This window comes from Topomyia yanbarensis, chromosome 3 (genome assembly GCF_030247195.1).
Source record: "Topomyia yanbarensis strain Yona2022 chromosome 3, ASM3024719v1, whole genome shotgun sequence".
NCBI classification, from domain to species: Eukaryota; Metazoa; Arthropoda; class Insecta; order Diptera; family Culicidae; genus Topomyia; species Topomyia yanbarensis.
Genome location: NC_080672.1, coordinates 154,261,455 through 154,286,207, shown reverse-complemented (window position 1 = coordinate 154,286,207; position 24,753 = coordinate 154,261,455). Strand labels below are relative to the sequence as shown.

The following is a 24,753-nucleotide window of genomic DNA, read 5'->3' as shown; positions in this document are numbered from 1 at the left end:
TCAACAACAGGTATCCAGGCCAAGCCCAGTGCACGCGCGAGGATAAGCGATGAGCTACGCAAGTTTCACCCGACGTGGGAACGACGGAATCACGCCACCCGGAGGAACGCCGATTCAGCAGGTTCAACCAATAAAAGGCGATTGACGAGTTTATTATATTTAGTTTATAAGGTGACAGTGTAGAATCTGGATTAGTTTTTCGAATAAAAGTTTTTTTATATAAAGTCTCGGCATTACGGCTTAGCTTATATATATATATATATATATATATATATATATATATATATATATATATATATATATATATATATATATATATATATATATATATATATATATATATATATATATATATATATATATATATATATATATATATATATATATATATATATATATATATATATATATACATATATATATATATATATATATATATATATATATATATATATATATATATATATATATATATATATATATATATATATATATATATATATATATATATATATATATATATATATACCAGTCCCATGCGCAGAAAATTCTCAAATGGGGGGGGGGATTAATTTTTTTACGTTTATTGGGTAAATGTTTGTTATCGAGAAGGAGTCATCAAAAGACACCGCTGCATAGTGTTCGGAACCCCAAAAATGTGAACTTGATTCACTAGAGACCAAACCATCGAATATATTCATATGGTATCTTTGGACGATTTGCTCGTAAAATATTCTCCACAACCTGATAAAAATTAAAATTAGGCATGGCTTACTACCATCAAACTAAAAAAATTGACTTTTTATACTGATTTAAGCTTATCGATTTATAAAGCGTTTTCTATGGCAACACCCACAAAATGTAGTTTTTTAATATAACTTTTTCCACTGTAATTGTTGGGAAAGACGACGACTGATCTTTTGATGACCTCTTTGTGTCTCGATGATCGTTTTTCCAGGATAACTTGTGACCGCCAATACCTCGCCGTTCGGTCGGAATGGGCAATTAAGGCCCCTCGCGAGTGAAAGATTATTCGTTTCACATAACACACGGGATTTATTATCTTAAACTCGACTATTTAATACACAATTTACTAGCTAACATATATTAACAACTTAAGTCTAGGTTACAACATTCTATATATATATATATATATATATATATATATATATATATATATATATATATATATATATATATATATATATATATATATATATATATATATATATATATATATATATATATATATATATATATATATATATATATACATATATATATATATATGTATATATATATATATATATATATATATATATATATATATATATATATATATATATATATATATATATATATATATATATATATATATATATATATATATATATATATATATATATATATATATATATATATATATATATATATATATATATATATATATATATATATATATATATATATATATATATATATATATATATATATATATATATATATATTTCTGTGGATTAGTAGCGGGGAATAATTTAAAAAAATTGAAAAAAATGAATATGTTCGACAAAAATATATTAAGAATAGCCATTACTTCAACAATTTATTGTCAACTGAACCATAATGTATTATGGTTCAGTTGACAATAAATTGTTGAAGAAATTGCTATTTTTAAAGAAAACGGCTGCAAGAAGTGTCCTCCAATAACGTTGTCAATTGAAATTCCCAAAAACCTGTATAAATCAGTAAGTGTATTTATATTTAAAAAAAAATCAAAAACTCTTGAGCCGGGAAATGCACAGATTACTTCAAAATACTCATTTTAAACGCCATTAAAAATTTAATGATTGAATTTATAGCAGACAATTCTTAAAACTTTTAAATACGCATCAAATATTAAAATTCTTTTTCTTCAATGAATGCAGACAAATACCCCGATTTTTTATAATGAGGAAGCAGATTTTTAACAAATTCATCTATCAGCTCTGGTTGTAAATGAGCTGTCAGAAATTTCAATAGGGATCTTTAATTTGGAAAAATTGTGTTAGTTTTTCATATGTATTGGTAGCGGGTGTCCTTACGAGTACACTCATATCATTCTTAAACCTTAATTATTCTTTTATGATTTTTAAATTTAAAAAAAACCAAATTAAACTCAACCAGCAAACTGACAGTTGTCCTACTAAATGACGTATCTGCAAATATCTCGTTCGCCTCATTGTTAACCGGGACAGCACCCCACCCAGCATGATCTGGTACTTTGTCAATCCGCTAGCAACCTGCCATCCCAAGTTTCATCTGCAAACTATGGTAGATCTGATAAGGCAACCTATAGAGTCGTGCAAGTCGCATGGGTTTGGATGTGTTATTGTCCTAAAAGGAAACAAACTAAAAAATGTTTTTTTCAATAGTTTCGGGCCAAAAAATTGAAAAAGGACTGAGATATTAACTCACGGTACTAATCTGCATCAGAATATGCCTTAACCCGCACACCCCTAAAGATCCCTATTGGGTGATATATGAGCAGGGATACCAGGCATATTTTTCAAATGTCTTCACATTTCATGAAAAAATGACTTCATTTGTCTTCACCGACCAGGATTCTGAATCGGTTTTAGATTTTGAGCCAGAAATTGGTCAGACAACCGAAACAAATTTGTTTTCTAAATGAAAAACCCGTCTTCACTGCCTTTCAAATCAATATGGAGAGAGTATCCGTCTGCTTTCAAATGTCTTCAAAATGAAGACAATGTCATGTCTTCACATCTGGCCAGAGATGCCAGATTTGCAGACAAATCTGCAAATTCGCAGACTTTTGATTTAAGCTGCAGATTTTTTCCAACGTTGTTTTTTTTCGTTGTTTTTTCTATGACGCAGATATTTGCAGATTTTTTAGTTTGGTTGCAGATATTTGCAGATTTTTAGTTTGGTTGCAGATATTTACAGGTTTTTGAATATAAAGGCTTTTGGTTACACTAGCTTTCCTGACAATTTTTGTTCTTCCCTGTTCTTCCCAGACTTTTAAAATTATTATTGCAGACGTTTGAAAAAAGTACCTGGCATCTCTGCATCTGGCATCGCTATATCCCAGTAAACGAAATGGCGGACAGGCAGGTTAAAACTACTCAGTCAAAAAGGGCAAGTTGCTGGCGAACGGGGGGCTATTTGCCAACTCGGATGCGCTAATTGCCCTTCAATTTGCCAGCAAATTGTTGGCAATTAGGGGGCTATTTCAAATGCAACATTTGGGCGATTCGCCGCCGTCATTTTTTCACCGCCCAACCTGCCCTTAAATCGCCCCCAAATCGCCCAGGGAACGCGCCATTTAATCGCCCAATTGCCTAATATGAAAATTACAAATATTACTTATTTTCGGATTCATTATCCACTCACATATACTTACCAGTATACTAGGTTATCACCACCAACTTATAGGAAGAATCAAATTGCACACTAAAACTTATCACAATCTGACGTTCATTAAGACTTTATGTCAGAGATCTTGTTCTACTATACTTACACACTTTTCCTCAATTTCCCACATTCTTTGCCTAAATGAAGTGCACTAGACAAACAAAGTACAAGGGAGAACACACCAATTGTTCAAAAAACAATTTCAAGCTTAAGCCAAACATGAACGGCCATGTTTGAAAAACGCGAAAAACAACCAAGTCCATTTCAGCCGCCAGAAAATTTGTCTAAGTATTGAAATCGCGTTTAAATCGCATTCGCAATTTGCATTTGTTCCGAGGGGCAATTAGCACAGGCGAGTTGAGTCAAACGTCAAACTTTTTAAATCGCCTGACCATGTTCGTCCGCATTTTTTTTGACCGGGTAGATGCTGGCAATCGGTAGGCTATTGAAACGTTGTTCTAGGCTATCCGCCGTAACTTGCCGTTTACTGTAAAAGTAGTGTGGGATATGAGGCAACAGTAGAGCACTCTAGTTTGAGTGTGACCAAATGGCCATGACGTATCCAAACGAACACGGAAACGAAAAACTACCTAAAATTGAGTTCCTTTGACTCAATCTCGTGGTATCGTGGGGGAAGTTAAAATTAGGTAAACCGTGTTGAAGGTAGTTTCCATTTAACCACGGCAAAAATTACAACTCATTGATAGGTTTTTTATACTCAAATTTAAGTTGAATTTACCTAATTTTGAGTATACCCCAAACAACTCAAAAGTACCTTCCTCCACGGAAGACCTCGACTGAGTCGAATCTCTCGTTTTGTTTTTGACAACACTAATAAGTGCAAAAGCGACGCACAACTCAAAAGTAAGTTAAAAGAACTCATTCTGCAGGTTGTTTTGTTTAACCGTGAACATGGAATTTGACGTATACACTATAGAAATACACGGTAAACTGGATATACCTAGAAAATTGGTAGTGGCGTAGTACCCAAAAAAGGGGTACAGATTACCTTGTAATAGATTCCAATCCCTATATTATTTACCTATTTCTAGGTAATATCCGCTCAGATTTGATTAACAATTACCTAATTTTAGGTGGTTTCAAGTTACCTACTGGTGAGTATGTGCGGTTTTGTAGAATTTAGGTACTATTTACTTAGGCATCCAGAAAAGTGCACGAACTTACACGCAGAAAAATAATTTTTAATGTCAAATAATATGAGGGTTGAAATAATAAATTTACCAAGTTGTTCTGTGTTCAATAAAAAATACATGTATATATAAATAAAACAATTGTTGAAAAAATTCTGAAGAATTTATTGGATCAAACATGGAAAATAGTTGGACCAATAAATTTTTTTATTGATTTTATCATAACGACAATCGAAACAACATACAACTTTGTTGAATCTATGAGCTTATTTTGTTGAATAAAACTAATAAAATATTTGGATCAATGCATGTCAAATGTTCAATACAAAAAACATTTTTGTTAAATCAAATAATATCTTTTATTGTTTTAAACACAACAAATATTTGAATCAATGCATAGCATATATTGAAGCAAAACCAATTTTATTGTATATAAAATATGCCTATTCTTTAATAGGAACCAAAGGCCAACTGTCATGGTGACAAATTTAGAACAAACCATTACTCGCTGACAACAGATAACATCAGTACAAATGAACCTCACAAAGTAAATACTTGCCATTGACTTATTGGCCTTTCTCTAAAAACAGGCTACAAAGGCATTAATTTTACGCAGTCAAATCATTCTGGAACCGCTTCGGAATCTTGAATGGATGCAGTATGGCCCAGTCAAACCCATTCCGGGATCGGTTAGGAATTCTGAATGGATTCATTATGAGTTCCAGCTCAAAGGCAACAACCGATTCCGACTCAATCGTTTGTTGCATTAGAGCGAGAATCCATAAGGGATTCCAAACCTGTTCCGGAGTAGGTTTGCTTTGAATGAAATGAAATTTTATTACATGCAGCGCATACGATTCCAATCACCGTCCCTTTATGCAGTACCTTTGGCCGTGCGCGTGTTTTATTCCAGATATGCGCTATAATGTAGTGCTTCAGAGTCTCGGTTTTTTCAAAAAGATTGCAGAAGGCGCACGAATACGCTGTGTCTTCCTGTTGGACCAGAGATTGTGAAGTACAGGAAACTGCCCTCTCGAACGGGTATTATTTATCTCTGGTGCGGTGACGTGTTTTCAGTTCTGCGATTGTTGTTTTTAAGCCACACAGGGTGTTTTGTTTGAGTCCTGGAATAGAGGAAGGCACCATAAAACGCACCGTGTGCATTCGACTTAATTTATTCACTAACCTTTGTGCGACATAATGATTATTTTCAAGCTGCACTTGCGCCCTTCGAATCCGGAAAATCTGAGCACTATACGAATTCACCGAAAACTGAATTCCCTGAATTAAAAATAGCGCATTTTTCCAGCATTGACGCACGTGGAAAGTTTTCTTCTTCGTAGCAACTTTTATTTTTTATTTGTTTCAATTCAACAAGGACTGTTGATGTAATGCATTCAGTCCTTTTGAATCAATTAGCTGCATGCTTTTGTTAGAATCACTGATTTGTTTGGAACAAACAATAATTTTGTCGATGTTCGAAAAGCACAGATAAAAAAACTTGTAAGATTGATTCAAAAGATATTTTGGTTGATCTACCCAAAAAAATAAGTTTGGTTTAATAAATTCCTTGGTTCACAATAAAGAATTTTTATCGATTAAAAATGAAGAAATAGTTTATAGAATCAAACATGCACAATTCTTTTGCGTGTAGAAGTGGGTATATTCACTCTACCTAAACTAGGTGATTACGAATCAATTATAAATACCTTGTACATGAAAAAGAATAAATATTATAGAGATTTCCACCTATTAGTGGGTAAATCGTACCTTCTGTTTGGGTACAGCGCTAGTACCAACTCTCCAGGTACATCCAGTTTACTGTGTACGTCAAATTTCATGTTCGTTTGGATACGTCATGGCCTCTTGGCCACACTCTAACTAGAGTGCTCTACACGCCACCGAAAAATTACCTAAAATTCAGTACTTTTGACTCAATCTCGTGGTATCGTGCAGGAAGGTAAAATTAGGTAAACCGTGTTGAAGGTTGTTTCCATTTAACTACGGCAAAAATAATAAGTCAACCTTGAGTTTAATTTACTTAAATTTAAGTTGAATTTGTCTAATTTTGAGTATACCCGAAACAACTTAAAAGTACCTTACTGCACGGAAGACCTCGACTGAGTCGAATCTCTCGTTTTGTTTTTGACAACACTAATAAGTGCGAAAGCGACTCACAGCTTAAAAGTACCTAAATTTAAGTTAAAAGAACTTATTCTGTAGGTTATTTTATGGTTGTGTGTAGGCAACAGTAACACAGTCTCTCAAGCAGGGTGGCCAGACCTACCGATTTATCGGTAGTCCTACCGATTTTGGTCTTCCCTACCGATTCCCAGACGACCAAGGCAAAACTACCGATATTTTGTTATTCCTACCGAAAACTACCGATTTTTATTGATTTTGGGCACATCCTACTCAACATTCATTTTTTGGGTTGGATTTGGTCAGAGATCTGTATTGTCAGTATTTTACAATTCTATGTCAATACTACGTTTTTGGGACAACAACCCGGCCTACCGATAACTACCGATAAACTTTTAGTGACCCTACCGATATTAAGGAATTCTATCTGGCCACCCTGCTCTCAAGCCAAAAACGTCAAAAGGCAACAACAACTACGATTATGGTGGAAGAAAGCGTACCTGTTGTAAAAGTGAAGGTAATTTCGATAAGAAAAAATCAGTTCATAATAATATTATATTATAATGATCTTATAAATATTTCAGACTAAAACTAACGAGGTGTATTATAAAGGTAAAATGTTGCCGTTTTTGTTTGATTCTGAATCGATCAGGTGGAAATTCTAGCTGCTGTCATTCATTGTATAAACATAGTATTGTCCCAAACTACACATTCACTTTCTACTCAGGCTTTGTAATTGTAATTTTATTGAATACGATATTCTGTCGTTTTAACCTAGTATCGAGACAAGGAAATACTAGAACCCTAATTCAATTTATCTTATTTGGCATAAACAGCTCGTCCAAAGCCTGTATACTTATGGACAGTAACCGACACTCAAAAGTGGCTTCGAAGACACTGCAGCGAACGATGTGGGAAATATACTGATCTCTTCCAGAGGGTGAGTTTCGTTAGTTTCCCGAGATAGTTTGTTGAAACAAACTTCCATTTAACAGCATGAAATTACTGGACGGGCCTTATTAAGAATAACGGATTATTCGCTAAATCGAATGGGAATTGCAGATGAAAAAGATCGAGAGGATATTTTACGTGAAATGATCAAACAGCGGCTCAAAACTGATATCATGGAAATTCGTGATATGGAACTGATGAACAATGTGTACGAAAACTGTTATTAGAAATATAGCGCTTGATTTATTCTAATATTTAGCGGTGCTTAAACTATTATCTAGATGAACTCAAATTAATTAGTTAAATAGGACAATAAATTACTAACGATAAATTAAATTAAAAATCTACAAGGAATGTAAACTAAATTATTTTTTTTTAGTTTTTTTCATTATCACTAATCACTTCAGCTTTGATGGTTTCAGTTGTAACAGTACGTTGCTGTTGTTTGTTTTCGCTGTTTTCTGAGCGTTTTTTCTTGGGGACAGGTTGTCCGATATCTTCTGCAGCAGACAACTTCGGTTTTTGGCTTTGTTTCTGATGCTGTTGAATAAATCCGTTGAAAAATCCATTCAAATTTCGCACAACATCGACTAGAGGACCGCCAATCTGCTTTTCAAACTCAAGTCGCTCCTTCTCCAGCTCCAATCTGGCTTTCGAAACTTCTAAACTTTCACGCTGAACCGTGATTAGTTGGCCAAGCAAGGCTTTGAAGCCAGCAGATTTTTCTCCATTCAGTAGGCCCGGCTTCACTTTTTTAGCAGCTACTGTAACCATCGGGGCTTGGTTCTGAGGTACGTTTATGGCTGGAATGCTCACAACTGGTGGTTTTGGAGCAATTGGTATCACGGATGGTTTCGGTGCAAGTATGGGAGCCGGTCGCATCTGAGGCATTTTTGGAACTTCCGATGCTGGTGTTAGAATTTGCTGTGTAGTTCCATCTTTTGAAACCGTGTTCACCAGTAAAAGTTTCATTGGAGCAATTGTCCCACTTGTTGAAGACGATGTAATGACTCCTTGCGGTGCAGGTGCCAGTGCAGGTGGTTTTGACAAACTGACCGTTGGTTGTGTGTAGATTTGGATTGGTGAGCTGATGTGAACGTTTGATGTGGGCGGTTTTAGTAGAAGGTTTGTTGGGACCACAGATATTTTGCCTTGTGAGCTTACGGGTGTGGTTTGGGTGCTGGTAGCTGTATGAATCACTGATTCGCTGCTATTGACTGTTCTTGGAGTTGATTGATTTGAAGGTGACAATTGTGGTACGGCCTTTGCCTTGGAAAGTAATTCGTCTAGACCATCGTTGAACTCGCTGGAATTGAAAAAAGGCGTAATGAATGAGGTTAATAGTGAGCTTTCATATTGGATGTGCGAGTTATTAGGCTATTCGAAATGCTGTGATGTAAATCTGTTTCAAAATGGCAAGCGGTTGGATAATCTGTTAAAAATACATCTAGAACACGGTGTTTCCTACGCGGTGATTTAGCCAATGGCATTTTTGCTTGACTCCGAAACTGAGTCAGGTTCCACCTAAGAGATTGCATTTTTTACAGTAAATGGAAAAAAATTTCCGCATTCCCATATTAACATTGTTTTTCTTGTAAAAATATATTTTTTTATTAATAGTTAATAGGCCCATGTTGTCTAGAAAAAATAAGATCATTACATGAACTACCTTTCAATTCACGGGATTTTCCGTAGTTCGAGGGATATTGTTTATCCCGAGATAAACTAGCATTTCGTCGATTTGTTGGTATATGTTTCACACATGAGTGTGAACGAAACAAAAATAAACGTCAAATCGTTTTTTCGCTTGCACTAATGCAAAGTGAATAGGCGCGTGATTCGGCGCACGGCTTGTCGGCGCATGGCTGATATGTCACGATGTGAATTTTAGAAAAGATTCGCAATACCTAGCGTCAAAAGAGGCTAACCCACAATTCACACGTGATATCCTTAACTTTCCTTTTAGAGTTATGGTGTCATTGGCAAAGTTGTTGTGCGACATCTAGCGCTTTATTTGATATTAGTTCGGAATCCAGTCGCTAGGGCGGCGCTGTTATCAACTTTGGAATGGAATGACATAGAAAGATGGTATGTGGGGCAAAGTTATATGTCGGGTGATTGTATATATATCTTCAGACAGTACCCACTTTGTAGCTCCTACAAGTTTTGAAATGTGGCGCATTTTTGAAAACAATCTGTAAGTAAATGTTTTAACTAAAACCTTCTATATCTCGAAACATACAGGAGCTAAAACAGGCTTGTTATTTGCTCACACAATGTGCCACAAAGAGCGAAATACACCGATGAAAGATAGAGCCACAGACTAACAGACATAACACTCAAAAACAAAGCTTCGCCCGCTTTAACGGTCATTTTAAATATGTTTGTAGTTGGGACTGTGGCCACATTTGAAATTATGGCGCCACTGACATATGAACAAGCATATGGGGGATAGACCACTAGTGAAAAATTGTTCGCAAACCTGAGGGGTAACCCACTAGTAAATGAGTGTTTGGAACTGTGAATAAAAGGTGGAGCTAGTGTTCTGGGAAAATTGTCGGATTGATGTTTTTTGAGGGAATTCATAGTGTTATGTCTGTTAGTCTGTGATAGAGCAGCACAAAAACACTGCGATGTGCAGAACGACCGCACAAAGAGAAACTTGAAAACGAAAAAGAGAGATCTGTGCAACAGGAGCTACACAGTTTCGTTCAAAGAGTCACCTTGAAAAGCCATTTTTTGTGCCTCCCCTCACTGGCAAATAGGTAGGAAGGCGAATCAAACTATAATTCAGATAAAGTGTGATGGGTAGAACATTTTTAAATTTTTTTGGCTGCCTTCGCTGTTTCCGTGGCGTGGGAGCAAGATTCACACTAAAGAGCTTCTTTATTTCTACTCTTTGAGGTGTGCAGCCATGGAGTAGAATGCACGTATGGGATCAACACACATCGGAGTGAAGAGGATTATTGTGAAAGAGAAGAGCGGTGGTTCGCATGAAAAGTGCAAAGAGCTTTTTTATTTGTCTCTTTATTTGCTCTGAGGTGCATTACATCCCTGCCTAAAAAGTTTGCATCTTCAGAAGATATGTTCAAAACAATAGGACCTACAACTTTCTCGTAGACACCATATTTCTATCTAGCTTTATTAAAAAGCTGATAACAGCGCCGCCCTAGCGACTGAATTTCGAACTAGTATAATTCAACCGAATATAGCACTAAGTGCCATACAACAACTTTTCTGAAGACAGCATAACTCTATAACGAAAGATAATAATTAATTCCACGTTTTTAACATTCCGACCACAATGTACCGTTTTTCTCGTAATCCCTTATTGCTCGGTCAACTTTCAATGTAGTAACATGACACCTTCACTGTTTTTTTCGAAAAAATACGCTCAATAATATACATTTGTGCAAGAAATATATTAGATAGAGAATAGCCATACATAGCAAGTGTGTGAGCGGCTCTCATCTTCAGGAACGACTGTTTGGGCCGAAACGTCAACGTACAATGCAATCCAGTATTACATCGAGTTCGTCGATATGTGAGCTACAACATAAAATTTACTGATTGCGAATCGATATACTACATTTTCTTGAAATTGGCCATTAGCGTTATCCCAGTAGGTCCAGTCGTAAAATGGGATGGAATCTTGGCTGGTTCTAGCTAGTAGTCCGGCTGCAGTGATTCAACCGATGCTAATTGTAATTGGTTGTGTCACTGGAGTCAGATACTAACTAGAGCCAGCCAGAATTCCGACTCAACTTTACCAATTAGTTAAAAACAGGCTTGTATATTGATATATTAAAGAGCTTCTTTAATAATTATAGAACATATTTAATTGCATCTAAACTAATTTTTCAATATCAATCAAACGCCCATTGCCCTTCTCGTATTAACTTCTTCATATAACTGTAAATGTAAGGGATACCATCATCTGGTCATTTTACCTTAAAACCAGGTTAAATACTCAAAAATCAGAACTAGGAATACAGGCACGTAGCCAATGCCCCCCCCCCTCTGAAATGATTCAAAAATAAATTTAAGAACACGTGTTTTGGTTTGAACAAATTATTGAGAAAAAGCCTTTTTAATTTCCATCCACCAAAGACAATGGTCATGAAATTCAGTGTTCTTTATGCTTTTGCTTGAGTCAGTGCGAAACAATAATACAGTGGAGACCCGATTTTATCAGTACCCGATTTTATCAGCCCCCGATTTTAGCTTCTCCCTATTTTATCAGCGTTTTGACTCGATTTTATCAGCTTCATATTAAAATTGATAGTTGATAGTTTGATGGGCTCTAGCATGCGCATGTATTTCTTATCTTAGAGATCCGACAAAAGGCAAAAATAAAAATATTTTTTTTTTATTTTGCGCTGTCAGACCCCCTTAAGGGGAACTTAAAGCAAATAATCAGAAAAGGTTGCGAGGCTATATCTAAGAACCAAAGAAAAATATTTTAAGAGCTTCGTTTTATTGAAAAGACAGAAAAATATATGTCCCGATTTTATCAATGTTCCTGTTTCATCAGCCTAAAATTCGCCAAGGGGCTGATAAAAACGGGTCTTCACTGTAGTTACTTTTATATTGTGTGCCTTGTCTTACTATAATTCTTGCTGTAGTAATCTGTCGAGATGAGTGAGCAGGAAAAGCAAGAAGAGGTGCTCTGGCCAAATACGGTGATTATAACATTGATGACCCTCATAGGACCGAGCATTAATAATGTGAAACATTTCCTGAAGGTGTAAATGGAGGTTAGACTTTCGCGGCAGCAACTACGATGATGACACGGAAATGTGCAATAGCGAGATAGAAATGAACAATAGAGCGTATAGACATCAATAGCCAATCAAGAAGAGCGACTAAAATGTTGTGGCTGGTTAAATCTATAAGCCAATAAGAAGGAATAAATGTTTCGATTTCATGTTTTCGGTATGTGACAGTATTTCATTCTGTTTTGCTCGTCATGGAATAAAATGGAAGAGATAATCTTAATTGAGAAGACCACCTCTTCTATCTTTTCTATACACGCTCTGATCTTCTCATTTCGGTTTAAATACAACGACATTTTCGTATTCGTTATCCGTATAACTTTGATGCGTTAGGTGCAATAAACTTATTTGAAACTATTTCCCAAATAGTAGTAAACCAAACCTGTAATCAGACAAACATTACAACTTTCTTCAAGAAGTTACACATCTTTTCCAATCTTGATGATGATTGTAAAAAATTCAAGAGCTAATAAAAATTATTTAAAAACTAACCGATTACTGAGCATATTAGTGTCAACATATTTGTTTAGCAAAGTGACAAAAATTTCACAGGAATCGGATAATTTGCTGTAATGTAAAAATAGATAACTGTAAAAGAAAGCCTCTTCCACAAAGGAGAAGCATGTGTGATGTATTCTCTTCCATATGTCGGAAGCAAGTGATACTGAAAACATTAAACTCACACATATTTATAGCTGCCAGCTATTTTGGTGGTGTTATCAATATTACATTTAACAAATTTTAAGTAAATTAGAAGCTTTCAGTAATCAGTGCTAAATCAGTGTTCTCTTTCGATTAGCGAACAATTTCTTAAAGTGTTATTTGCAAATTTTATTTGAAAAAGCGAAAGATAGTTGATAGCACTATCGAAGATAGAAAAACCTATTTTAATCCACCTAGCGGTGCAATTGTGCCTTTCTCAATCATGAATCACGAGAATGTGTGCGTTTTTTATATTCATTAAAAGCTTTTAAATGCATATATTACATTTTATTATTGTACATCACATGACAACTATATACAGGAAAATAAATCATTATTCGAGTTCTAAAATTTTGAAGAAGAAAAAACAGCCACGGTAATATTGAACTGAAAAAAGGTGCGAAATCGGCAAAGTCCCAAAAAGTCGATTTTTACAAAAAAAAAATTCGGGATAACATAAAATCTCGACGTTTCATGCATTTTAAAGATGTTTGGCATCAAAAATACGAATTCGATATCTGAAATTTCATGGGGTCCTCCCTTTGAAAAAAAATTTGAGCTCCGTCTTATATGGGAATTTCATATGTGACCGGACGATTTAGTCTATATTTCCGGCCCCATATAAGCGATCCGTACGAAATTTTATAAACATCTTTGGGGATATTATAGCTATCATTTGGGACTAAGTTTGTGAAAATCGGCCTAACCATTTCCGGGAAACTGATGTGAGTTCGTAAATTTTGAAAGATGGCCGCTTTTCCCGAGCACTTCCGGAACCGTCTATGGTGGTCAATGTAGTGAACGAAAGTTTGGTTGGCCGTCGGTGACCTAGAACAGCAAATTTAAGTTGTTTGAGAGACATTTTAGCGAAATTTTTACCTTTTTTGCTTTCATCGGAGTATCGGTTTGAATCACAATTTGCTATGTGATCGCACGCCACAACCTATAACTCCGGAACCGGAAGTCGGATCGGGATGAAATTAAATAGCCATTTACGGGGACGCAACACTTTTCATTTGAGGCCAAGTTTAGTCGAATCGGTCTAGCCATCTCCGAGAAACCGATGTGATTGTTATTCTGAATTTAGATACTTCCGCCGGGGCTTCCGGAACCGATGATGGTGGCCAATGTGGCCAAATAGACTTTGAATGGATGTTAGTGATCTAATACTACAAATCGAAGCAGTTGTGGTCATATTTTCGAAAAAATTTCACCTCTATGCATTCATTGCAGAATTTATTAAAATCGACATTTTCTGCGTGTTCCTACTCATCACCCTGTAATTCCGGAACCGGAAGTCGGATCCATTAGAAATTCAATAGCAACCTATGGAAACGTTGCACCTTTTATTTGAGACTAAGTTTGTCAAAATCGGTTCAGCCATCTCTGAGAAAAATGAGTGACATTTTTGGTAACGTGCACACACATACGCACATACACACATACATACATACACACATACATACACACACAGACATTTGCCGAACTCGACGAACTGAATCGAATGGTATATGTCAGTCGGCCCTTACGGGCCTCCGTTAAAAAGTCTGTTTTCGGAGCAATTGCAATACCTTTCTATTGAGAAAGGCAAAAATTTCACCTTTTTACATTCATCGCAGAATTCGTTAGAATCGAGATTTGCTGCGTGATCGTACGTATCACCCTGTAATTCAGGAATCAGAACTCGGATCCACACAAAATTCAACAGCAGCCGATGTGGACAAATCAACAAATTTTGTTTTGTAACCATACTCTTCAACTCGTAATCCGGGACAAGATGTCGGTTGAAAATCAAATTCAATAGCAACCTATGGGAATAGTATACCTTTCATTTGAATCTTAGTTTGTAAAAATCGGTTCAGCCATCTCCAAAAAACCGATGTGGACATTTTGTTAACAAATCCGCACATACACACATACATACATACATACATACATACATACATACATACATACATACATACATACATACATACATACATACATACACGTCCAAGGGGACGGTAGTGATGAAGGAGGGAGATGTAAGGGAAAGGCGGGGGGGGGGGGGCGGAGGGGCTCTGATGCAATACTCAGCTGCATATTTTGCCTTCTATTTGAGACTTGGTTTGAGAAAATCGGTTCAGTCATCACCGAAGAACCGATGTGACTTTATTTGTGGAATATGCCCGGAATTCCGGACTTCCGGAATCGTCGATAGTGGACAATATATTCAAAGAATGTTTGATTGGCAATCAATGATCTAGATCTGCGATTAGAAGTAATTTGGTGACCATTTCAATAGTTTTTAACCTCTGAGGTATTACGATTGTACCGATTTATATAGGAAATTCCAGTGTATCCTTACTAACACCCCTGTAACTCCGGAAGCAAGAGTCAGAACAGAATGAAATTCAGCAGCAGTCAATGGTATTACTGTATCTTTCATTTGAAATCAAGTTTGTAAAAATCGGTAGAGAATTCGTTGGGGAATGGGTGTGATATAAGCTTAGGAACTTGGCGGGTTCCCCGGGGGTGTCATGAACTGTCATAGGTGGCCAATGTGGTCAAAGCTGCTTTGATTGATCATTAGTGATCCAGACCCGCAAACTAGAGTAATGTTACATCAATTTTAATATGTTTTACATCATTTGAACATCATGGTGGTACCAGTTTATAACTTGCTGTGTGACCGCACTCTTCAACCCGTAACTCCGGAACCGGAAATCGGATCAACTAAAAATTCAATAGCAGCTTATGGGAGCGTTATACCTTTCATATGAAACTAAGTTTGCGAAAATCGGTTCAGCCATCTCTGAGAAAATTGTGTGAGTTTAAATGACACACACACACATACACATACACACACACACACATACATACACACACAGACATTTGCCGATCTCGACGAACTGAATCGAACGGTGTATGACACTCGGCCCTCCGGGCCTCCGTTAAAAAGTCGATTTTTACAGTGATTGCATAGCCTTTCTTTATATGAGAAAGGCAAAAACAAGCTGAATTAATTTTTTTTCAAGGTTCTCGGAGTTATGGCCAATCCCCCGAAGCGTAATGTTTTGGCAGAGGTTTGCGGTGAACGCTCTCAAAGCCGAACCGCTAAACTGAAATCCAAAAAATAAAAAGATTTTTAAAGAAAAATGTATTGTGGTGTACTTGAAAGGAGCGATTTTTGAATAATTTTTTTTTCTTGCGGAAAAACATGTGACCAAAAAATAAAGTTTTGCTGTGTTCAAAACTGTAAACAAAAATTCATTGTAAAGAATCGAAATTTTTTCGATGAAAATGTAAATACAAACGATTTAAAAAAAAGTTTATGAAAATTGATTGAACAGTTTTTGAGATATCACGTTCATCGCAACGGTACTTTTCAAAAAACTTCATTCTGAGATAATTGCGTTTGAAGTGTTGTGTTAATTTCACTCGTGGAGGAACCAGCCGCTGCACACGGCTGTAATTTAAAATCTAGCGCTGGATGAAATTTCGCGTAGATATTTTTTTCAAAGTATGTATTTTCAGAATACTCAATACATTTTTTTAGATTTTTTTGAGTTCTAACTTTGTATATAACCCCTTAGGGGAACAGGTTTTCAGCTAAAACTGCATAATTCTCTAAAAAAGTTTGCAATTCTTCAAAATTCATTGAGATATGATGTGCACAGGTATTGTGCGTGTTCATGATTTTTTGCAGAATTTTTAATTTATTTTTGCAAAAGTTTTTCTGTGAACGTTTTTTTGTCATGTCCTCCCACTGCGGAGAGATTTGACTAAGGCCTGGGGAGACTTGTCCAAGAGAATATTGTAAAATCAATACAAAAAATAAAGACGTAATACATGTTGTAATACTTTTTTCCACATTGTCGAGATCCTTAAGTAGCAGTAAAAATTTAAAAGGGTTACGTTTCATAAATTTCGACTGTTTGAAATGCATTGCCTTTTAAGGATTATCTGTACTGCTTACATTGCATGTTCACACGTTACGAAATTAGCCATAATACTGCTAACTTTGATTTTTTTGGTGGGATTTTTGTGTGACGTGATTAACATTGACAGTAGGTACCACAGCATAGTAAATATCAAAAAATTTGTATCTTTTTCCAGCTTATTGTCACTTGGTCAAGTCTCCCCATAAAATGTTGGCCAAGTTTCCCCAACAACGTCGTTGGTTCTTACGTTCAATGTCATGAAAATTTTAGTAATAATTATTCCAATGTTCCGATTAATGTAAAATCGTTTCACTACTTCATAAGGAATAAGATGTGATATGAGTACTTTATAAGTAATTATTAGTCGAGTAGATATGTTCATACAAAGTTTGATAAAAAATTACATCCTTTAACTTAAATTTATCAATTACGAAAATTTTTTGTAAGGAAGTGATTTAATCTTATCAAGTCTCAACGGTTTTGCAAGATTACTGAAAGTCAATAGAGCTAAGGTTCTTATTCTTGCTTTGTAGTCAAATCAGTAGTTTTTTGCCCACACTTTACATTTTGACTTTTAGCATAGTTTTAGGGATCTAGGAATTCTTTTCAGTTAGAAAAATCAGTCTGCAATATTTTTAATTCGTAAGTCCAATGATATTAAAAGTATTAATTTCATTAAAAAATAGGATCTGTGAACAAATTATCTTGGCGTTGGTTTTGTCCTCCGTCACGGCAGAACACGATTTGATTAGCAATTGCGTGTTAAGTTTATTGAGACGGGTATTTTAGATATATTTCTACTCATTCCAATTTTGGGTCTTCCACACCTTTAAACGTGTAGTCTAGAATACGTTGCATTTTCAGGCACCCATAAATACTTTGAATTCTTGAATATTCGCTTTTGTAACTAGAGAAAATTGTAACTTGTAAATTAATAATAATAAACACATTCGATTCGTCGATGCACTACAGCCGTTTTTGTAACGGATAACATATTTTTAGAGTTTTTATTGTCTATTGTTTTAGTTTTGGAACTGTTTTCACTAAGAACTTTTCATAATTACATTAAATTTCCAATGACTATATCAAGTCATCGGAATTAATACATTTATACAAAAAAAAGTCCCTTGTTAAATAAAATCCTGGCTACGGGTATGCAGGAATATTTGAAAAGCATTGCTTGATACTAGCTTTTACAAAACACCTAAGCTGTTCTTGGTTTGATTATCGATTCGCAACATAAGCCAAACAAATGATTGCATAATAAAAATAACGCAGTTGTAGAGAACAACCCTATTGTACTCACTTTTCTACATCGAAGTCACTATCATCATCATCATCGTCATCATCATCATCTTCCTCCTCATGTTTTTGGTCCTCTTTAATGTTTAGCTCATCTTTCTCGAGTGCGCCGGAATCGTCCGGTGGATTAGTGTCTATAGTTAGCAAATCTTCAGCTCGAATTTCCGTGGAATCATCGTCGCTCATCACCTCTAGCTTGACAGGAAAACGCTGCATCTGTTCCTGTTGTTCGAGGATTTGTTTTTTCAGTTCCTCTTCTTCCTGCTGCTGCTTCTGTTGTTGGATCATGTGCAGTCGATGGGCATTGCCGAACACAGGGCGGCTTATGATTTCGTCCATTTCGCCAAAGTGCTTCCAGGTTGTTTGGTTAATTATTCCGGCTGCCATGTCCTTTTTTATGCGATTGTAAAAACACTTAAGATTTTTTATGCGCGTGTTAATTTCCTCCGTCGAGCGATTGTAGCCATATTCACGCATTTTTAGAGCGAGCTCTGCAATTACCGGATGCTTCTTGTGGGTGGTGATTAAGGTTTTCTGTACTTGCGGATCACCCCACAATGAAATTAGCAATTTAGTTTCATCATAGTCGAAATTCGGATTGCGGCTATTCATGCGCTTTGCACTCATGCTACTATTAAGAATTTTGTTCGTCGATACCCAGGTTTCTCGAGGAACAGTTTGGGCCATATCGGCAGAATCGATTGTACGTCTCCGTAAACCCATGTACGAAAAAAAATATTACACTGATTCAAGTTACTAAAATCCCACTGCAATCCAAAAGAGGACTGTGTGAGACGAAGTGGGAGGCGCTGAGTCGTAAGTTGGTTGCCGCGGTGAAGCGCAGAAAAAATCGATACTAAGAATGGCACCGCTTGCTACGATGGCCTACTGTTTCAACCCCAACTTTATTCCTGTTTCGCGCGAGCACACGTGAGCGTACTGTGTCCCTTTCAATAGCATCGCCAAACTCAAACTGATTGACTCAGCCTAATCGGCCTCCTTTCTCACTCGCCGCCAAAAAGCGCTCTGCTGGTTCAGCTACGTTTCACAAGCAAATCCAGCTTTTCCCCTCACCAACCAAGCCTATGGTGCGATACGTGCTTTCGCTTATAACGATGGAGGGAAAATCCAATTCTGACAAGGTGCGCATGTCTGGTTTTCTTCCTTCATTCGCGTAGACGAGAGTACGAGAATCAAATGCAGTTCAAACATAATACAGCCAGCAAGCGAGTACAAGCGCAATAAAAAGGATACACGCAGAATCAACAACAATAATAATAACATCAGCCGCAGCACTAGACATGGAACCATGGAAAAGGACGAGATTTACGTCCCTTCTAGCCTTATGGCAATACTGCAAACAGGCCTAGCGCCTATCTGGCTGAGCGCGTGTTCTACGGTACGAGTGATGAATATTCCAACACACGGAGGAAATGTGTCCCAATCGGGAGGGAACGGTCGAATTAATAAGCTAATATACACATACACCCCTAAAATGCGGTAGTATCACAAAATCGATAAAGGTGTTTAGCGCGCTACACAAGATCAACTATGTATTGCGAGTTGCATGACTCAAATCCGGTTTATGTGAAGGAAAATTTGAATTATTTTTTACACTAAGGTACAATATTTTGTTCCATGGGTTAAGTTGTTTTATTTAAAACATACTAAACTCGAATAACGGAAAGTTTACAAAGGGGCGTTTGGATTGTGGTGGATTTGTGAAGGATCATTTGTCGGCGTCGCTGGCAAAGTGTAATGATGAATAATGCTTGCTTGCCGACCATTAAGGCATATGGATACAAAATTAAATGTGAAAAAAGCTGGGAGGGTAATGTACGACACATAACCGAAGCAAAGTAGAATACACTTTAGACTGTTACATCGAATGCTTGCAGTTGTTTTCTGAAAGTTTGTATTAAACTCAGTAATTTCGGAATTTCTAACGAATATTAAATGGAAAATATAAACATATTCTACACACCTAGAAAAAATAGTGTAAATTTACGTCTCCTGACCATGATATATACGAGCATCAAAAATGACTTAGTTTTACGTTTGATTTTAATTTTACATGAGGTTTAATTTCGTAAATCATGTAAAATTACTGCACATACAGCGTTTGTTCTGAATGGTAGGAAGTGTAATTTTATGTCATTGCGCATGTAAAGTATATGTAGCATGTAAAATTAAACGGAACACGGTAATGTTTCGTCATTTTGTGAATTACTAGTTGTTGAATTGTATCATGTTTGCAATTACTTCAACGATAAAATTCAGTGTAGGTGTTTGGTGTGTATGGATTCTCATGTGGTGGCCCCAGGCAAGGCAACTGATATCCTTTTTTTCCAGAGTTTGACAATAGTCAACACTGGTTTCCACCCATTCGATTGGTATTGGCTTTGACAGTTTGGCATCATCAAACTAAAAATTTCGCTAAATGCATTGAATAATAAAATTGTATGCGATTTTAGCTGTCGTGATCGGATTAGTCCAAAAACGTTTGCCTTGGGGATTCAGTTGGTTTACACATACAAGAGGTTGATAATGGTTACGATAGATTGCCTCCATAGCCTAGAATGGGGAATCTTCTACTTATTCTTTTCCGGTTGAACTATTCTTCTGTCAGTACTGTGTAAGGCCGGATTTGAGCCTGAAATAATGGTTTTGAATGAATGAAAAAATTTGAAATGAAGTACGTTTAAACGAGTATATATATATATATATATATATATATATATATATATATATATATATATATATATATATATATATATATATATATATATATATATATATATATATATATATATATATATATATATATATATATATATATATATATATATATATATATATATATATATATATATATATATATATATATATATATATATATATATATATATATATATATATATATATATATATATATATAATCAACAACAATAATCATAACATCAGCAGCAGCACTAGACATGGAACTATGGAAAAGGACGAGTGCTTTTAAATGGTTTACAACATCATCTTGATGCCAAAGAGAAAGTTACAGGAAATGTTATAGGCCTTTTGAAAAACTTATTATTGTTGATGGAGAAACGCGAATAACTTCTGAATAGGTCGTAATAAAACAAAAGAATTGTGTTGTTAAAACAAAATTTGAAATATCTCGAGAACTACCACATTTCAGATTTTTTTTGTTATTAGCAATTTGGTTTAAAATAGCGTTTAGAATCATATTCAAAAAGAAAATTGTATTTTTTACTGCAAATAGTAAGAATTATAAAAATATGTCAAAAGTTGTTGTTAGGAAAATTTTTTTATTGAAAGCTTCTCCATGATCAAAACACACTGAAAATGTTTCTTTTACGTTTTTAAAACGATAAACATCAGATTTTTGACGTTTTATGATGGGGTAACGCGAATAACTTTTAAAAAGGGCATAATCACACGAATTAACTGTTTTTGTTGGAACAAAATTCCAAATATCTCGAAAACTATCGCATTTTGGAAGATTTTTGTTAAATACATTTTGATTTAAAATAAGACTAAGAGTTAATAAAATAATAAATAAAATTACAGTTTTGTCAATTAAAATGAAATTTAAAAACATGTTTAAAGTTATTGTTAGAAAAACTTTTTTACCGATAAATTCTCCATCATACAATCACATTCAAAATATTTCTTTTCTCTTTAGGTTTTTGTTTCTATAATACAAAAAATTATTCGATTAGGGCATGTAACCCTATTGTTGTAGGGAATACTCACCGATTGCTGTGGCTCATACTATCCTTTTGTTGTGGGGCATTGTGTTCTTGGTGAGCGAAGAAACTAGAATGTGAGCATCTTTGAAAAATGTGCAATAATATTTTTATTTGCATGCTTTTATGAAAAAATTAAGAGGGAACTATTTTCTTATTATTATAGCAATAAATTAGACTAGGTGCCTCGGAGATCATAGTACCCAACGGTGAAATATAGCTAGTTTTGCTAAATGGGAGCGTATTAGATCCGTTTACCTTAGTATTTCGGATCACAAATATTAAAATGGGTGGACCATTAGCATGATCTGGATGTTATGCTAGATTCGGCACTCACTTTTAGGAAGCATTATCACGCAGGGCCGGCGTCACACTTTTAGCACGAGTGGGTAGTAAGCATAGGGTGAGGGTAATAGAATAGGGATTTGTCTCATTTTCGTAATACACACGCTTGCATTACATTTACATTGAATCACTTGCAGTGTGTTTGTGTAAATGAAGTTGTTGTGCATCGATATTATCAAATGTGTGTCCAAGATACATACGTGGCAGATTTCAAATTTATGAAAATGTCCAAAATTTCGAGTGGGTAATTACCCATTCGGTTATTTTCGAGTGGGTGGTGCTACCCATACTACCCACGCTATCCGCCGGCCCTGTTATCACGATTTCATTTCATCTTCAATATTTGTGATGAATCACACGATGAATCATGGATCCACCATATTTCTGATCGCTATAACTTTAAATTCTTTGATTTAAGTCCTACAAAGTGCATAGATGAATTTAGCTCAACCTTTTTCATATTTTTATTTTTCAATTGCATCGTAATGAAAAATGACGCGGTGGGGCAAAAAAGGGATGAGGATGATGTAGTAAACCCACCATCAGTGCAAGGGCTACCCCAGTGGCTGCAGTTGCTTTTAACAGCAAAGTCGAATGTTGATAGCAAACGACTTTCAATTTACCGCTGTATGAAGGGCCAAAAAGGGATGGATCCACAAGCAGAAGTTCTTATGCGCACTCCACAGGGACAAAGAATCTCCTTCCAACAATAAAATCCAGACGTTTGAATAGCGGCATTTGCAATACTCGTTAAGGCATTACCTGATGGTTTGCGTGAGAAGTGCGCGTCAAACTTACCGTGCCATGACAGATAGGAATAATAACAATAACTACATAATTCCATAGAATTAGGAAGTTAATGCAGACATTATTATCTTTCGACTAGAGACAGGCGATCCACTTACTCTAATCCATGACACAGTTCGTATGATGCCCTGATGCACCCTCCCTGCCCAAACAATGCAATAAAGAATTATCAAAAAAAGATGCATGCAAATGAATATACTTCAAAATAACAAAAATAAAAGGAATAAAATGTAATATGCGAGTATAATAAAAAGCATTTGTTTAACAAATATAATATTTAGTTAGAGAATTATTAAACCTGAGTCCAACCTTATCGCCTGAAATCTACATCCTACTTTCACACTTCAATATAATTGAAGCTGGTTCTACGAAACAGCTCCGTCCTTCCATCCTCTACTTTCAGTCGAACTTATTTTACATGTTTATATTGTTAAAGCTGAAACATTATTAAAGCAATGTATAAAATTCACATAATAACTCGTAACGAATGCCATATAATACAATACGTGCACGTGCTGCTGAAATAAAATGTTACTAATAAAGGAGGATACTATGTATAAGAAAAAATAAAGATAATAAAAAATAATCTGAATGGAATGCTTCAATCGTTAACATATGGTAAATATAAAGAATGTTATTCTTAAAATGACAATCACAAATAAAATGAAAACAAAAATGCAGATAGCATTTCTGGGAATAATGAGTATGGTTAACTTAATGAATACAATTCGCATGTGTGTGATTATTGGTTAAATGGAAAAGTGTTCATTTGAAAAATAATGAATATAAGCACAACTTAACAATATAATCAGAAGATGTCATGTAGTGCACCAAATTGTGAATTATTTAAATAGAATGTGTAGTTTGATTATAGTTAGAATATTGGGCATCATGTATAATATACATGAATATACAAACTTTGCATTCAATGTAGGGTAAGGTGGGGCAAATCCGACCGTTGGGTAAACCCGACCCCCCTCTGTTACCAAAAATTAGAAGCACTACGCGAACTAATATCAATATTGTCGTGTAGAGCATCGAAAATAATCATAATGATGGTATGACAGCATTTTATTAGTCTACATTGAGATGCTCATACGACAAAATGTGTGTTTTTACAACTTTTGATTTGACTTTTGTGCATCATTGACTACAGGATATTTCTGATTGTCAAAGTGATTGCATAATAAATGTAAATGGATTTAAATTCTTTGATTTAAGTCCTACAAAGTGCATAGATGAATTTAGTTCAACCTTTTTCATATATTTTTTAATTGCATCGTAATGAAAAATGACGCGCTGGGGCAAATCCGACCTCTAAATATTGGGGTAAATCCGACCGCTTTTTTGCTAAGAAAATTTGAATTTGAAATATATTTTTATTGTTAATATTTATTATTTTTATGCAAAATGGTTCATAGTTACAATCGAAAGACACAAAATCGTGATGTTTATAGTATTCGTCGAGCAATTGCTCCGA

At 35.3% G+C, this 24,753-nt stretch overlaps 2 protein-coding genes across 2 annotated transcripts; one reads left to right on the top strand and one right to left on the bottom strand.

Annotated features, from left to right (window-relative positions):
• Nucleotides 1-6,837: 6,837 nt before the first annotated feature.
• Nucleotides 6,838-8,023, top strand: LOC131690878 (protein aveugle). The gene is made up of 4 exons (XM_058976951.1): nt 6,838-7,224; nt 7,292-7,319; nt 7,544-7,647; nt 7,703-8,023. The coding sequence occupies exons 1-4, from the start codon at nt 7,189-7,191 to the stop codon at nt 7,883-7,885; spliced, it is 351 nt and encodes a 116-aa protein (XP_058832934.1). The 5' UTR covers nt 6,838-7,188; the 3' UTR covers nt 7,886-8,023.
• On the bottom strand, nt 8,007-19,457 carry LOC131690877 (uncharacterized). Its single transcript, XM_058976950.1, has 2 exons — nt 18,365-19,457; nt 8,007-8,964 (listed from the first exon to the last, which is right to left on the bottom strand). Exons 1-2 carry the CDS (start codon nt 19,081-19,083, stop codon nt 8,034-8,036), a joined length of 1,650 nt encoding a protein of 549 aa, XP_058832933.1. The 5' UTR covers nt 19,084-19,457; the 3' UTR covers nt 8,007-8,033.
• Between the last annotated feature and the right edge of the window lie 5,296 nt (nt 19,458-24,753).

Bases quoted from the DNA above. Each gene is read 5' to 3' on its own strand.
- LOC131690878 (XM_058976951.1), top strand. From the start codon at position 7,189: ATGGTGGAAGAAAGCGTACCTGTTGTAAAAGTGAAG. The intron at 7,225-7,291 runs GTAATTTCGATA...TAAATATTTCAG, and splicing joins TACCTGTTGTAAAAGTGAAG to ACTAAAACTAACGAGGTGTA. The intron at 7,320-7,543 runs GTAAAATGTTGC...TGGCATAAACAG, and splicing joins TAACGAGGTGTATTATAAAG to CTCGTCCAAAGCCTGTATAC.
- LOC131690877 (XM_058976950.1), bottom strand. From the start codon at position 19,083: ATGGGTTTACGGAGACGTACAATCGATTCTGCCGATATGGCCCAAACT. The intron at 8,965-18,364 runs GTGAGTACAATA...TTTCAATTCCAG, and splicing joins AGTGACTTCGATGTAGAAAA to CGAGTTCAACGATGGTCTAG.